At 42.5% G+C, this 16968-nt stretch overlaps 2 protein-coding genes across 4 annotated transcripts in view; both read right to left on the bottom strand.

The window, feature by feature from the left end:
* Positions 1 to 7524: 7524 nt before the first annotated feature.
* Positions 7525 to 10059, bottom strand: LOC311235883 (uncharacterized protein). Its single transcript, XM_084323410.1, has 3 exons — positions 9513 to 10059; positions 9139 to 9339; positions 7525 to 8034 (listed from the first exon to the last, which is right to left on the bottom strand). The coding sequence occupies exons 1-2, from the start codon at positions 9894 to 9896 to the stop codon at positions 9169 to 9171; spliced, it is 555 nt and encodes a 184-aa protein (XP_084179536.1). The 5' UTR covers positions 9897 to 10059; the 3' UTR covers positions 7525 to 8034; positions 9139 to 9168.
* A 134-nt stretch (positions 10060 to 10193) lies between these two features.
* Positions 10194 to 16968, bottom strand: part of carnmt1 (carnosine N-methyltransferase 1) — an 11392-nt gene continuing 4617 nt past the window's right edge. For 2 of the 3 annotated variants that reach the window (XM_084323400.1, XM_084323402.1), the window contains 4 exons: positions 15285 to 15463; positions 14401 to 14514; positions 13087 to 13190; positions 10194 to 11296 (listed from right to left, as the gene is read on the bottom strand). In XM_084323400.1, the coding sequence (XP_084179526.1) occupies positions 11102 to 11296; positions 13087 to 13190; positions 14401 to 14514; positions 15285 to 15463 (592 nt within the window). In that variant the 3' untranslated portion in view covers positions 10194 to 11101. The remainder of the gene's footprint in view (positions 11297 to 13086; positions 13191 to 14400; positions 14515 to 15284; positions 15464 to 16968) is intronic. The other variant, XM_084323401.1, reaches the window with a different exon arrangement.

Here is a 16968-nt window from a genome sequence, read left to right as displayed (position 1 = left end):
CCCTAACCCTAACCCCAAGAACACTATTACTAGTGGTCTATTGAAGGTTCCCAAGAACACTATTACTAGTGGTCTATTGAAGGTTCCTAACCCTAACCCTAACCCCAAGAACACTATTACTAGTGGTCTATTGAAGGTTCCCAGCAACAGCCTAAAGAACATGGGGGATGCAGCCGCTGCTATTAGGCACCAAAGCGATGGAACACTTTACCTGTGGACATTAGGGAGGCTAGCCCACTGAACACTTTACCTGTGGACATTAGGTAGGCTAGCCCACTGAACACTTTACCTGTGGACATTAGGGAGGCTAGCCCACTGAACACTTTACCTGTGGACATTAGGGAGGCTAGCCCACTGATTGATTGATTGATTGAAAAGTTTATTAACAGATTGCAGAATGGGTACAGTACAGTACAGCTCAATACATACAATTGTTAAGGGGATGCAGACCAGAGAAAGACTTTCGTCTTGTTTACATCAGGGTCCCCCATTTTCAATTCATCATAACATATATGACATACACGACATACAGATAGACAGTACTGCTACATCTATACATTTATGACATATCAGATTTGCAAATACAGTAGTTTGTGATACAAAAGTGTCCAGAAAAGGAGTGTATATACATTTGGCATAGAAACTGTACATTGGAGGAGGTTGGTTGGGTGGGGTGGGGTTGGGTGGGTTGGGTGAGGGCTGTACATTGGAGGTGGGGGGGGGGGGGGGGGGTTGGGAAGGGGACACACACACATTTTACACTGTACATTGGAATATTGACAAAGCCTTACTTGGTCATTTACTGTAAAACTAGGTTAGGACATTTGTAGGGGCCAGTTTCGAATTGCAGTCTCACGTAGGTGTTTTTTGAGAGTGTTTTTGAAGGTGGGTAGTGATTCACATTCCTTTACAGCTTTAGGCAGGGCGTTCCACATTGATGTGGCATAATTGCGAAACGTGTTTAGTCCCTTGTTTGAGCCGAATCTGGGTTTTACATGATTTGTGGAGCTCCCTCTGGTGTTGTGATCGTGGTATTCACTGACCTTTGGGAAGTATTTTGACATGTACATGGGTACCTTGGTCGCGTAGTGTATCTTGTAGACCAGGCCCATTGCAAGTTGCTGTACTCTGTCGTCTACTCTAAGCCATCCTAGGTTGTCAAAGTGGGCAGGGGTGAGGTGGGTTCTAGGAGTCAGGTCAAGTAGTAGTCTGACTAGCTTGTTTTGAGATGTTTGTAATTTGTTTTTTAGTGCCTTTGAGGTGCTTTGGTACCATGAGGTGCAAGCATAGTCGTAGTACCCTTGAATGAGTGCTCCTGCTAGAGTCTTCAGGGTATTCTTGTTTACCAGAGAGGAGATCCGGTACAAGAAACGCGTTCGTTGGTTGACTTTTTTTATTACATTGGATGCCATTTTGTCACAGGAAAGATTAGCCTCTAGGATGGAACCCAGGTAGGTAATTTCATCTTTCCTTGTGATAATATTGTCACCCACTGTAACCGAGAAGCCGTCGGTCTTGCTGAGTTTGTTATTTGAACCGAAGAGAATGGACTCTGTTTTGCCCATGTGTAATGATAGCTTGTTGTCGGCGAGCCATATGCAGATTTTGCCTAGTTCCGAGCTGAGGGCTTTTTCAACCTGTAACTTGTTCTTGTCAGAGACCAGCAGGGCTGAGTCGTCCGCAAACAGGAACAAGTTGCAGTCACAAGCTGACGACATGTCATTTGCATAAATTAGGAATAGTAGCGGTCCTAGTATGCTTCCTTGTGGAACACCACAGCTCACTGTGAGGGGGGGGGATAGGGTACCGTTTACTTCCACCATCTGTTCCCTCCCCTCCAGGTAGGATTGTATCCAGCTCACTGATAAACTATCAAAACCAATTGCTTTTAGCTTGTCAATCAGAATGGTGTGATTGACAGTGTCGAAGGCCTTTTGTAGGTCCAGCATGACCATGCCGCAGTATTTGCCCGCGTCCACCTCTTGTTTGATGTGGTCGTTCAAGTAGAGAAGGCATGTGTCAGTGGAGTGGGATGTTCTGAAGCCAGATTGGAATTCGTAGATTAGATTTTTTTCCGCGAGGTACTTTTCGATCTGTTCGTATACTATTTTTTCCATGACTTTCGAGATGGATGTAAGGACTGAACACTAAGGACTGAACACTTTACCTGTGGACATTAGGGAGGCTAGCCCACTGAACACTTTACCTGTGGACATTAGGGAGGCTAGCCCACTGAACACTTTACCTGTGGACATTAGGGAGGCTAGCCCACTGAACACTTTACCTGTGGACATTAGGGAGGCTAGCCCACTGAACACTTTACCTGTGGACATTAGGGAGGCTAGCCCACTGAACACTTTACCTGTGGACATTAGGGAGGCTAGCCCACTGAACACTTTACCTGTGGACATTAGGGAGGCTAGCCCACTGAACACTTTACCTGTGGACATTAGGGAGGCTAGCCCACTGAACACTTTACCTGTGGACATTAGGGAGGCTAGCCCACTGAACACTTTACCTGTGGACATTAGGGAGGCTAGCCCACTGAACACTTTACCTGTGGACATTAGGGAGGCTAGCCCACTGAACACTTTACCTGTGGACATTAGGGAGGCTAGCCCACTGAACACTTTACCTGTGGACATTAGGGAGGCTAGATAAAGCTATGGAACACTTTACCTGTGGACATTAGGGAGGCTAGCCCACTGAATATTTTCAAAAGTAAGCTAAAAACGTTTTACCCTCTTTCATATTTTCTGAATTGCATGAAATGCATGAATGAATGAATGAATGAAAACTTTATTTAACAGATTGCAGAATGGGTACAATACAGTACGGCTCAATACATACAATTGTTAAGGGGATGCAGACCTGAGAAAGACGTTTGTCTTGTTTCCATCAGGGTCCCCCATTTTCAATTCATATAGACATTTATGACATACATAACATACATGACATTTATGGCATAGGGACATATAGGTATTTAGTACTGATACATTTGTGACATAGGCGGTATTCAAATATACAGTACTGTTACCCCTAGATCCTGACAGAGTATATACATATGATGGGGAGGGGACTGTACATTAGGAGGGGGTGGGTGGGTGGGAGGGGAATATACATACGGCGGGGAGGGAATATATACATGCGGTGGGGAGGAGACTGTCTATTAGGAGGTGGTGGGGGTTTTGGGCATTTACGGTGGCCAGTTTCGAATTGCAGCCTCCCGTAGGTGCTCTTTAAGGGCGGTTTTGAATGTGGGCAGGGATTCACATTCCTTTACAGCTTTGGGTAGGGCGTTCCACATTGTTGTGGCATAATTGCGAAACGTGTTTAGTCCCTTGTTTGAGCCGAATCTGGGTTTAACATGATTTGTTGAGCTTCCTCTGGTGTAGTGGTTGTGGTATTCACTGACCTTTGGGAAGTATTTTGACATGTACATGGGCACCCCGGTCGTATAGTGTATCTTGTAGACCAGGCCCATTGCAAGTTGCTGTACTCTGTCGTCTACTCTAAGCCATCCTAGGTTGGCAAAGTGGGCAGGGGTGAGGTGGGTTCTGGGGTTCAGGTCAAGTAGTAGTCTGACCAGTTTGTTTTGTGATGTTTGTAATTTTGTTTTAAGCGCCTTTGAGGTGCTTTGGTACCATGAGGTGCACGCATAGTCATAGTACCCTTGAATGAGTGCTCCTGCCAGAGTCCTCAGGGTATTCTTGTTTACCAGAGAGGAGATCCGGTACAAGAATCTAGTTCGTTGGTTGACTTTTTTTATTACATTGGATGCCATTTTGTCACAGGAAAGATTTGCCTCTAGGATGGAACCCAGGTAGGTAATTTCGTCTTTCCTTGTGACAATATTGTCACCCACTGTAACTGAGAAGCCGTCGGTCTTGCTGAGTTTGTTATTTGAACCAAAGAGAATGGACTCTGTTTTGCCCATGTGTAATGATAGTTTGTTATCAGCGAGCCATATGCAGATTTTGCCTAGTTCCGTGCTGAGGGTTTTTTCAACCTGCAATTTGTTCTTGTCAGAGACCAGCAGGGCTGAGTCGTCCGCAAACAGGAACAAGTTGCAGTCACAGGCTGACGACATGTCATTTGCATAAATTAGGAAGAGTAGCGGTCCTAGTATGCTTCCTTGTGGAACACCACAGCTCACTGTGAGGGGGGGGGATAGAGTACCGTTTACCTCTACCATCTGTTCTCTCCCCTCCAGGTAGGATTGCATCCAGCTCACTGATAGGCTATCAAAACCAATTGCTTTTAGCTTGTCCATTAGAATGGAGTGATTGACAGTGTCGAAGGCCTTTTGTAGGTCCAGCATGACCATGCCGCAGTATTTGCCAGCGTCCACCTCTTGTTTGATGTGGTCGTTCAAATAGAGGAGGCATGTGTCAGTGGAGTGGGACGTTCTGAAGCCAGATTGGAATTCGTAGATTAGGTTTTTTTCCGCCAGGTACTTTTCGACCTGTTCGTAGACTATTTTCTCCATGACAGGAGGCCAGTGGTTCTCAAAGTGGGGTCCTGGGGCCCCATGGGTACATGAGCAAGTTCCAGGGGGTCCCAAAAAGATGGGGAATAGACTATAATATCACTATTTCATTCACTAGAAGTTTATCCAACAACAGAATATATGAGTAACTATTCTAATCATGGGTTTCACTGTTATCTCTTCGAATACATGACACAAAGTTATAGAATTCTGGACTAAATCGTATCTAGCAGCAACAGCAAGGTTCTCATGAAGGTCCCGGGGACTAAATCGTATAATGGTTCTGGCATACTTGACAAAAAAAAGTTGAGAACCTGAATAGTTTAATCTTTCCAACATTCCATATACCCCAGTCATCACAATTGTCAATGAATATCACAAAGAGGTGATTTTCTAGGAGACAGATTGCACAAACTGCATTTATATGGAACGAGCCTCCTTGAACAAACGCACTGAGTATCAGCACTTGGCCACACAGATCAGAGGCTGGTAGCCTCAGGCATGTTAGACGTTAAAGTGAAAAAAGGATTGCAGGTCTATCAAAGAGAGGTTGCAACCTTGGAAACAGCTTGTGTTTTATTCCATCCATCTCCACTGTGACAAGTAGCTGTAGCAGTGTGGCTGAGAGAGGATGCTTTCTGTATCCTTAGATGTCCTAAATAGCATGTTGAACCTGTGATTTGATCTGTGGATTCAAGTGAAGTATTTAAAATGTGCCCGAATTAGTGTGTGTGTGTGTGTGTGTGTGTGTGTGTGTGTGTGTGTGTGTGTGTGCGTGCGTGCGTGTGTGTGTGTGTGTGTGTGAGAGAGAAAGAGCAAGAGAGAGAGAGAGAGAGAGAGAGAGAGAGAGAGAGAGAGAGAGAGAGAGAGAGAGAGAGAGAGAGAGAGAGAGAGAGAATTCATTCTGTAATGTACTGATTTATTTTGATTTCTCTGTTTGATTGTTTTGTTTTGTTTGGCTTTGGCAATGTAAACGTATGTTTCCCATGTCAATAAAGCCCATTTGAATTGAATTGAGAGAGAGAGAGAGAGAGAGAGAGAGAGAGAGAGAGAGAGAGAGAGAGAGAGAGAGAGAGAGAGAGAGAGAGAGAGAGAGAGAGAGAGAGAGAGAGAGAACGAGAGGGGTGATTTCCCTTAATGAATTCCGATGCGTGTGTGTGTGGGAAATGGAACGTTCTCCACTTTGAAAACACTCCTGCGCAGAAAGTTGGACGACTTTACAGTTGCGTCCCACTGTCACGTGGAGTAGAGAGACCGCTCTGAGTAGGAGTGTGCACCTTGAGAAAAGAACGCTCAATCATCAAGATAATTGCCTAGAGTTACACGTTGTCGCTGAAGCACGATTGTCAAGCCGATAAGTATCAGTGTGACGAGGCTACACTGAAAAACAAACAGAACAAGGCAGGGGTTTCAGTTACCATCGGGAGTTATCCTAATTTTATAATGCTATTTTTTCCTCACCAAATTACCAAACCGCATAAACAGTGCCTACATGAAACAATACTTACTAGGCTACTTGTATTTTACCATGTCGATTGTAATATCACGGCAAGGTTATTTACATTTAGTTCAACGGTTGTTTCCCAAAATTAGCCAATTCCATCTTAAACATAGTGGTCTAATGTAAAAGGCATAGCCTAAAGATAGCAATACACTTTAGGCATATTAAGGTTCTAGTTCAAAAGAGCGACATTAACACACAGAACATTTGATGTAACTTACCATTGTCGAAAGGGATAGTCTTCATCAGTCAATTAGGCGCATGTTGCACACAACACATGTATTACAGGTAAATCCAATGGCACGCTCTGATTGGTCCGTCGTCAAGAGGCGGAGCTTTTATCAGTCCCTGGTCCAAGGGTCAGGTGGATTCTTTTCAAGAAGTCTTGAACAGTTCATGACCCCCTCCTTCAAACATGCACAAGGGGGCTGTTATACTCCCTCTGTGTTCTCATGTGTGATGGATGGATAGCGGTGTGGTAATGGCTCAGCTAGAAGGGCTAGTGGGGATTCAGGAAGTACCTGGCTGTATGGAACTTCACACTCATTTGTTTTTGTGAACTAGAATGACAAAATAGGATAGGATGGTTAGGATTTCACTACTTGTTCACACATTGTACATTTCAGTAGCCTATGTAGACGTGTATGGTATTTCTGTATACTATTAAACTACATATTTCTGTACATATATTGTGTGTTCTCATTATGCTACGTAACTTGACTCCGGTAGAAATATCAGTATGTGCTTAGGAAAATGACGCTACAATTTAAGTAAGGGATAATGTATAGCTACGAGGTCATTGTCAGACACAGAGTTTAGAACACCGAGGCGCCTCACCGAGGTGTTTTAAACGTAGTGAAGGTCAATTATTTTGCGACAATGACCGAGTATTAGGCTATACATTATCCCGCTTATTACATGGCTAACTTACTAACAATATACCTAATTCATTTTACACCATCGACAAGACGAGATCAAATGCAGACGCAGTTGTTCTGTAGCTCCGTCAGCCCAAATAAAGTGATTATTATGTGTCAGTGGGCTTGATTGCTCCAGCTGCGAAAAACAATAATCACCGGTGATTATTGCGCGTTGCCCATGGCAGCGGTCAGTTATCGAAAGAATATTCACCGCTGTCAGGGGCTATTGACCAATCACAATCAAGCATTTGGGCGAATGTTAAAACGCCATGTAATAATACAAATGAACTCACTCATTACTCAAAGGTTCAATATAAATAAAGTTTTATTATATTATTACACCCTTTGTACATTGTATCCTATTCATTGCTGTGTGGTGCAGGGTAATAAAGTTATCTTATCTCTCAACTATTAGTAATGCTGATTAGCAGCCTGATATACTTAAGTGAGAGGAGTGAGTCAGGTCTTGAATAAGTGACCGCTTACACAGATCCTCTACCAGCACCAGGTAGCATGCCTGCGTTGGACCCACCCCTCCCTGTTGTGTTACTATGAGATGTTCCTAAAGCACACACATATACATAAAACCATTCCTTTAATAAGCCACACAGGGATAAAGAAAACACTTTAATGCATAAAGCAAATGTGTACAATCCAACAAGAAGCAGTTTATGCATGTCAATTCAGATACTTTGCCCGTCAACAAACAGAAAAAGGCAAGAAACAGTCTCTGTGAATTTAACATAGTGCAATGGAACTTTATGAAGTGATGGCTGGGTTTGAATATCTCATGCTTTTCCAGTAATAATGACTAAATTACCACAGCATAATAAGAAAAGTACAGACAGAGTCCTATTAAAACACGCCAGCTCCCATCAGTTGTCTTCACCTAATTATAAGCCGTTGACCAACAGAAAATAATAGATTAGCGTGCAGTGCGTGACAAACAAATTGTTTCTTTCGGATTATGACAATTACAATAGGTACCGTCATACATGGACAAATAGTTGTTACATTTCTTCAGGGAGGCTCAGTGTGAGACATTGCCATATAGTTTGCTCGTTTGAAAGATTTTCTCCAACTCTTCTGCACAGAACCAGAACACCTTTTCTAGGAGCAGTCCCCTGATGAAAAGAAAAAAGATTATTATAAAAACAGTAGCCTCTTCTATGGAATAGGAAATTCCAGTAGGCAATACAACAGCAACCCTAAGCCTATATACAGCACCACCACACTATTTGGGTCAACTCTGGGATCTTCATTGCAACACAGAACAAACTCAATAGTAAACTTATTCTCATTACATTTCTTGATGAGAATGAACATTCTTACTCGATGTAAACTGATCGAATTGAAAGCTGCTCCAGCGCAGCTGATCAGAACTCTTAACCAAAATCTGTGTTTAAAGGATCACTTTGCCAATTTCAACCTTATCTCCATCTATCCGAATAGCATCTGCTTTTCGCTTACAGTGGGACAAAACTGGATTTAAGAGGTTTATAGGTTAAAGGAGAGAGGATTAAATGCTGTTTTAATTGCTCACATTGGTGTAGGACTTATAGCTTCTAGTGAAGCTGACTTGGAACTACACTACAGAAGTTGTAGTGATAATTATAGATAATGATGGCAAAATTCCAGCTGGTGATGTTATGTATACAATAGCTATGTTAGCTAGCGCTGTAGCCTCCAGGCTGCGGTTCTAGCCTATGAGGTGAATAACGTTAGTAAAGGAGAACACCGTTCGCATAGTCGGAATAAAGTGTGAATAGAATTTGGCACTTGATATATAAATAAATGTGCATATGTAACTTTACAAAATAATTGTTAAACTCTGGGCAGGTTTTTGCATGGGTTGCTCGCGCACAATTAATCCTTTTCCTTTTTACACAGACAATGCTGGCACAGCTTCAAGAGCAGGAGAATGCCATTAACATAGCACACACTAATTATAATTATTGCTTCCGTGGACTACATTTACGTGGGGGAAGTGGCGAAATACCCCTTTAACACAAACACATGAATGATACAATAAAACTTTGACTGCTTAAGGCAGTTGATGACAATCATCCTACATTTCACATGGTTGCATTGTTCAGGTGACCGGAAATGTGCATCCCAGTGTTATTTTGGACAATATATCAGTGAACACTGTGCTTTTGTGTGGTGAAGAATATTGTGCCTGGTGAGCAAATTCCTTGTATGTGAAAAGTATACTTGGCAATAAAGACCTTTCTGATTCTATGTTCTCCTCGTGTTAATCAAGTTTCCATGGCATCAGCATTTGATGCGTTGGCCTTTGGTTTCCCTCGTGGCTCCGATTGCTTGTCAGTATCCTCTAGGAGCGAGAGGTCAAGCTCGGGCAGGGGAACCCTCCAGAACTGGAATGTGTTGAACGTGCAGTCATCCTCAGCACCATCTCTGTGTTCATCCTAAACAAGACCAAGTACAAGTTGTGATCAATAAGGCATACAGTTGTCGACACCGTGTGGAAAACTGATGTTACTGCACTGAATTCAAGCATAAAGAGCACACTAATAATATAGCAGGACAAATGAGCGGCAGTCTAGAACAACGACAGCGTAATAGTTTAATGTCAACTTACTCCACTGCCAACTACGGGGACATCCGTGTGTGAGGCGACACACTCCTCTCGGGGACGTTTCTTGCTGCTCGAAATTGTAGTGGATGTACGCAGTTCTTGAACACTTACAGGAGTCTTCATCGCCAAGGCATCTAGCGCCTGGTTCCTACCATCACTGTTTGCAATCTTACGATGGTGAGGCATGTCTTGTCCTTGCGCCGGCTCTTCAAAATAATGTGGTCGTTTTCTGCAGCGGTTGCTTAACAAAGCGAGCAGAGATGGCGGATTTACACCTCCACACGAAGCCATGCTTTCGAACTGCGTATCAAGGCTGCAGCGTGAACGGTGGCATCTTTTGGGAGAAGTGTCGCGAAGCAAAGTGTCCTCGGCTGGTCTTTTTGTCATGAGAGTGCCAATTACAGTCGGGAATCAAAGATATGATATATTTTACATCGACAACAGGTGTGCGCGCATGGTTCCCACACTATACTATCCTTATATTGATCGTTTTTACATACATAAAACACACCGATCTTCTTTACTGTAAAATGGTCATTATCGACTGACCAACGGGAGCACAGCACCGCATCCGGGCCCCTCCCACAGCAGAACGGGGACCTCTGACAACAGCGCCTTCCGCGGAAGGCGGTCCATTAGAAAATAATATCCACGTTGCTTCTAAAACAAGACAGTTCAAACTCGCTGGTTGGAAAGTAAAAAAATAAATAAAAAATGTACCTTTATTGTAAAAGGTGAGGTACGGCCTAGTGTCCACACAATAAGTTTAAAACAACTTTTGTCCCCCTATTCAGACATTCCCAACTCTATAGACACTTTGGGGAAATGTATGTATTAAAAGTCACAATGAGATGAGCTCTGGTTAATACATTGCCAGTGCTGCAGCCTGGTGATGATCATCATAACAGACAATGATAGTGGGTCCGATATTCAAAAGGCAAATACTTCAAGTAAAATGTACAACTTGGTCGTACTTTTACCATTTGTCATCACACACACACATCTAACTCACTCACTCCAATGTTCGCATGTATTTATCAATTCCATTGGTAAAAATAAATGTCAATGACCGTGAGAATCAACAGGATTGCAGGCCAATAGGCCCGGTATGGCCAGTACTGTGGCAGCAGCATGGCATTATGAAGGTGCAATGGATCATATTCAAACCCGGGTCTCGATGAAGACTGGCTTGTCACGTCAGGCAAGGAGATGGGGGGCCTCCTCGCTGCAGAGGCACAGGGATGTGGCAGCCCAGTCACTTCAACACATGGCAGTGGATACAGTCATGTCCCGAGAAGACAACACACCGGACAATAGCTCATATCAAAATATGTCACTTGAGAGCAATTAGCAGGTGCCCGTTACTCTTGAACCAAAACCTGGGGGTTGTTGTTATTGTTGTGTGGAGGTGATCTGACAACTCAAGTCATGGGGTCATCATAAGCAAGATGGGGACATGGAAGTGAAAACGGTATGTCCATAGTCTTTAGTTTCTGTGTTCATTTAGTCTTTCATTGATTCTGACCTCCTCTTGACACTTCTTCGCTCGCTCTCTCTCTCTCTCTCTCTCACGCCCGTCGCTCGGCTTCCTGTCACGTCAGTGTGTTGCTGCTCTCGTGCCGCGGTGATGCAGCCGCCGCCAGCGGGCTCTGTGGGTTGTCGTCCTGTCGCCTGTTGCCGTACAGGTGCGCGGGTTTCCGCGCCACGAAGAAGACACAGTCGTAGACGTACCGGAGCATGGAGCGGTCGTTCTCCGTATAGGTGGTGTGGACTGACTCTCTCTCCACCTGCAAAGGAGAGGCGGCAATGTAGACACGATTCTATTGGCTTCATTAAATGAGACAAATTTGAAATCAAAACACACAAGAAGATGTTTGAACTTAATTAATACTACAACACATTTCAAATCGTGGTGTTAACAGATTATTGCATCATTAAAGCAACAATGTGCTTTTTTCTTTAGCCACTAGAAGTCGCACTACTGAGTGCTTGTATAGGATTACATAGAAATCGAACTAAGCTGTCAAACTAGGCGTTGCAAATCAAATTATGACTCTCAATATCCAGAAATTGCATGTTTTATTTCCCATTGTAAAATGTTGTCAGAAACATATTCTAGGTTCAACTTTAGGTAGAAAGCTGCCATTTTCTTTTTGATAACTGGAGCAGAGAACCGGGGACTACTCAACTAGTAGCGTGTTCCACATGGGGAAATGGGAAGTAGGGAGGGGATAGATACGCATAATGTGCAGGCGTGGCCGTGTCTCACCAGACCATTTGAGGCTAGAGCAGCGAAGGGGAATACCACGTTGAAGCACTGGTGGTCTCAATGTGGTTTGTACATGATGCAGAACTTGATTCATTCATTTTTTTAAAGGCACATTGTCGCTTTAATATCAAAAAACATTACCATCAAGTTATCGACTGAATTGCGTTGATACCACCATCAACTAAATGGAATGTTGACTAAACGGTATCACATTGAAATATTTTGGCCTATTTGTCACCAAGATTTGGTTTTCGCAGCCAATAACTACCATTATGCAACAGGTAGGTCCGACCACACATTGTGATTGGTCGAGAGCGTTCTAAGCCGCGAGTATATTATTCATGATACACTCATGGTTAAATCACCATGAATATACCACTGCTCTGGCTTTAGAATGTTGTATAAAGTTTCAATTGCCATTCATCAAACGGAAACGGTCAACATGACCTACTCCGCGGACAACGTTAACATACCCGTTAACTATAAACGAGTGGATAGATATAGAGGAGTCTAATGCAAGCGAACGTCGGAAGAAGTCATCAGCACCTCGGACAGTTCCAGTTCAATGCCCAGGCCTTCGACTTGGTGGTGTTGAATCTTTCGTTGGATTGGCAATTTGGCATGTCTAATAATGCTGTTTTTATGAATACCGTTAGATGTAGGCCCGTCCTCTATATCTATAGTTTATAGTTAACGGGCACGTTAAAATCACACATAACGTTGTCCGCGGAGTAGGTCATGTTGATATGTTGGTACGTTAAATTAGACTAATACGTCATTCGTTTGCGTTGCCAAGCTGGTTGATAGCCTACTCCATTTGAAATTCCATAGCAACGATACATCTTTAGGAACAATTTTTCTACGCAAAGTTAACTGAAATCCATATAAAAGACCCTAGAATTGTCTGTATTCATCCTATATTTTTCCAGACGGTGCAGCTTGCTGTATAAAAGCAATAATACACAATAATACACTCTGTGATGCCTACTGCGCACATCACAGCCGTGGCAATATTCCTGATATTCCACTGGACAGATCACAATATTCCTGATATTCCACTGGTTCTTGTGTATTATTGCTTAAGTGTAACTGTATCCAAATACTGTATTGGCTACTTATTATCCAACATACAATAGGCCTATATGTATGTAGCAAGAAAGGAGCTGTAGTCCTTTATAGTAACAAAAGAGAAAAGCTTTTAATTTACATAAACAGGGGGGGGGAAAATCATTGTTGTGGTATTGAATGCAAGGTATAATCAGTATCAAACAAATTATATCCAGCGCCCTAGTCATGAATTATATTTACCTCCATGTGGAAGCCATATTTAATCATAGCTGCCCTGAGGTCTTCATAGCTCAGTTCAATGGAGAGCTCGTTGGCCATGTTCTCAAAGTGGTAGAGCAGCGGACCTGGTGGAACAGGGAGCAGTGAAAGCTTTAAAAAAGGGGCACTTCACCAAAAAAAACGATGTCGATTTATTTTGCACATAATCTCACCAAAAGGTATGTTGATTTATTTTGCACATAATTTTACCAAAGAAAACAATGCTGATTTATTTTGCACATAATCTCACATGTCCAAAAATTCTAAACCGTTTTTGCACACATTCATTTAGTTTGACAGTTATTGAGAGTAAATTGAGTTTGAATATGGAAGAACTTCTATGGCGATTACATATTGTTGTGGAATGTAACTGTAACACACCTGGTTTCAAACCAGGGTATCTGCCGGTTTCAACAAGTTACATTTAACTTTAAGACTTCTTTTATATGTATGTGGGGACGAGTAGGGATGTATACTATGGATGGATGGATAGGTTTACCAGTCCAGGATCAGTAACATCTATACTCGTACTCACTCTTTTGTTAATGTGTTTTTGTTTTTGTATGGGTGATGGGTAAAAATAAAAATAAAAAGTGTCAAGATTTAAAAAAAAAAAAAAAAAAAAAAAAAAAAATTGTGTGTGTATGTACGTGTATGTATGCATACATGTATGTGTGACTATGTATATGTGTGTGTACTCTAAATGTAGAGTGAATTTATTGACACAATAAAGTATAAAAAGAATTATAATAATACCACTTAGGGGAAAATTTTATAGCAATTTTGAAATGAAATTTTAAGTGAAAAAAACTAAATAAAATAAAAATAGCAACATTTGTACTGTTTTTTACTAGTATGCACTCTGCTACTAAAGGAATCTCTACCTCTACCTCACTTTTACATTTTGTACTTTAGTTTTGTATATTTTGTAGTGTTTGGTCTTTATTCTTTTACTTTTCTTACTGTATGAAGCACAATTTCAGGAGGGTCATACAGAACTAAGCATTTCACTATAATGTACATGTACCTTATATGTGACTTGAACTTGAATCTACCTTGCCTATATTATTACCTACTACTATGCACTCAAGTCTATAGCACTCAAGTTTGACACTGTTTGATGAACAACATTACTTACCCTTAGCAGAGTTGTAGCCTTCCTGCTGACATGTTGTACCGAACTTGTAAGTCGCTTTGGATAAAAGCGTCAGTCGTCAGCTAAACGACTCAATCTAAATGTGAAATGTAGATCTCACGACCATAAGTGGTGAAACAAGACGACTCAGTCTGACATACCCAGATTGATCCAAACTCCTCCGGGCTTCAGGATGTTCCAGATAGTCTCTACATACTCCATGACGTTGTGAGCCGTGTCGATGAAGAAGCATGTGGCTACGCAGTCCCAGGAGTCTGAGAGGAAGAGATGGAGAATATAGCTCAGGGTCTGTTCAATATACCTCAAATAGTTAAAAGATCATGGCAAACATCATTACGTCAAGTCAGCCACTCAAAGAGTCCGACTCTCATAATCCATCTATATAACGATATCATTAAATAATCAATATGGGTGGGCTCGCCACGAAATCTGGAGACGCTGGGCTCGGCTGTTCGAGCCCAGCGCTCCACATTTGCTTTCAGTTTGGCTGGTCGTCCGTACTAATACACATTGGCCGTATTAGGGGGTGGGAAACTGATGGGTGGGGATCGGGCGTTGTGGACAGCGACTCCTACAGGTCGGTTGGTGCGCCTGCGCAGTAGAATCAGGAAGTGTCGGGGGCAGTGTGAGCCTCCCACGCGTTACTCCGCGCCACTGAGAGATCGAGCTGCGCAGGTGAAAAGATGCGACTGCTGTTACCTCAAGTACCGGAGGGGACTTGTGCTATGTATGACTTAGTCCACATTGCAGCCGGCTTGTGGGAGGCAAGAAACAGCGTTCGTGACAGGGGAGCGTTGAATTGGATGATACGAAATTGGGATGGGAGAAAAATATAGAAAATGGGAGAAAAAGTGGATAAAAAAAAAATCAATATGGGTATAAAAAGGTCACATACATCATACCGATGCAATTTGAGAATAAATTCAACAACCCTTGCACTGTGATTCATAACCCAACGGTTACACAAAACTTGCTTTGTCTGTAATTCGTAAGGTAAACGACAGAATAGACGGTAAACACTGACCAGGCTCTGTGTAGACTTCTTGGAAGTCGCCCGCTACCATGGAGAAATCAGACTCAGGCGGCAGGCTTTGAGGGTTGATATCGGGGAAGCTGATAGGCCGTGTCTGGTCAGATGACCGCTTGTTGTTGCTAAACTGGTGGATCCAGGGGTACAAGGTCAGAGAGTTCACCTCGTCACACCTGAGGAGGAGATTAAAGAGCAGCCCATGGGTAAGAGGACCGAAAATTCATTTTAAACAAAGTGATTATTAAATTAGCAATAGTGTTTTGTATTTCACTATGGTATGGTATGGTTTATTTCTTAACACTTTCAGTGCCACGCCTCCGGTGCCCCGGAACCCTGTTGCGTGCCACCACCCACTTCAATGACAGAGCTCTCATATTTGCGAACGCATAAACTATATCTTAAATTATGGCTATGTGTCTAATATGGCCGTCACTTATCAATGACTTGTTTGCAGTCAACATTGTCGAAATGGATTTTTTTTTTTTAAATCGGTTCATTTACGTTTGATACAATTTTGAAAAACGCTCGTTTTTTTTAAGTTCCAGAAGAAAATAAAGATTCTGTGATAAACGCCCTTTACTGGAATACACAAATCACGTTGTCATTTTTCAGCCTATTTATGAATAGTTTTCAAATAAATGCTAATTATCGATAGTATATGTGTACTTATGCACGCGATAGAAGCGGGCTGAAAAATCGATTCTCTTATTTCCTGATCGCACACACACACATGGCACACGCTGATATATAGGTGAAAATAGCTCTGATTATCCCAAGACTGGTCAAATAGATTCCTTACCTCAGATCAGATGTTCTCCAAAAAGATTTATTCCAATTCCTGATCGCCATGCCAAATATCGATCGCGTTTATTGATCAAACGCTGGGTACTGGAAACACACATGCTCCGCTGTTCTGGTGGTGGGCGATTACTTGGATTGTCTCCGGTTACTTGTCTGACAAGTAAAATGTGGAAGCAAGACTTTTTTTTCCCCATGCGTTTCATTCAATCCAATCCAAAGGGATGCAGTACCATCCGGAGAGACGATAGGGGGCGGTATTTTCCCTGTTCGAGTTCAGACAGATCCCCACTGGTAACGTGAGGCTAGATTGATGAAAAATGAATGGAAATCGATAATAAAAAAAATAACGATTAAAAACTAGATCTCTCGTCGCTGGCACTCAAAGTGTTTATCCCCGAGGGGAAACATGGTTTGCCACCAGAGCGAATACAAATATACAAACATGAAAGAAACAATTACATGATACACAACACACACTAAGAAGAGGAGAACCTCTCAACACAGTGCTAATGGTGTTCGTTAAAAGATTTTACCGCAGCAGGAACAAAGGACGTTCTCAATCGCTCAGTAGAGCATCGAGGCATCAACAACTTATCACTGAATGAGCTCCGCAGAGCATCAAAAATATTGAACAGTGGGCGGCCTTCAAAGGATAAAATGGTGTTCAGTTTAGTTCTAGTTCGCTTGGCAATAATAATCTCCAAGGAATCAGGAGGGAGGCCAATCACTGAGCCAGCCTTTTTAATGATTTTATTTATACGTTTTTTTTGTCAGAAACCGTGATGCTGCCCCCCCCCCCCCCCCCCAGCAGAGAACAGCATTAAAAAGGACACTAGCAGGGATACCTTGATAGAAGACGTGATGCTGCCCCCCCCCC

This window comes from Notolepis coatsorum (assembly GCF_963971535.1).
Source record: "Notolepis coatsorum genome assembly, chromosome: 10".
Lineage (NCBI taxonomy): Eukaryota > Metazoa > Chordata > Actinopteri > Aulopiformes > Paralepididae > Notolepis > Notolepis coatsorum.
The sequence above is the reverse complement of the archived record's forward strand: the minus strand, read 5'-3'. Positions and strand labels throughout refer to the sequence as shown.

Bases quoted from the DNA above. Each gene is read 5' to 3' on its own strand.
- LOC311235883 (XM_084323410.1), bottom strand. From the start codon at position 9,896: ATGACAAAAAGACCAGCCGAGGACACTTTGCTTCGCGACACTTCTCCC. The intron at 9,340-9,512 runs GTAAGTTGACAT...GGTCTTGTTTAG, and splicing joins TCCCCGTAGTTGGCAGTGGA to GATGAACACAGAGATGGTGC.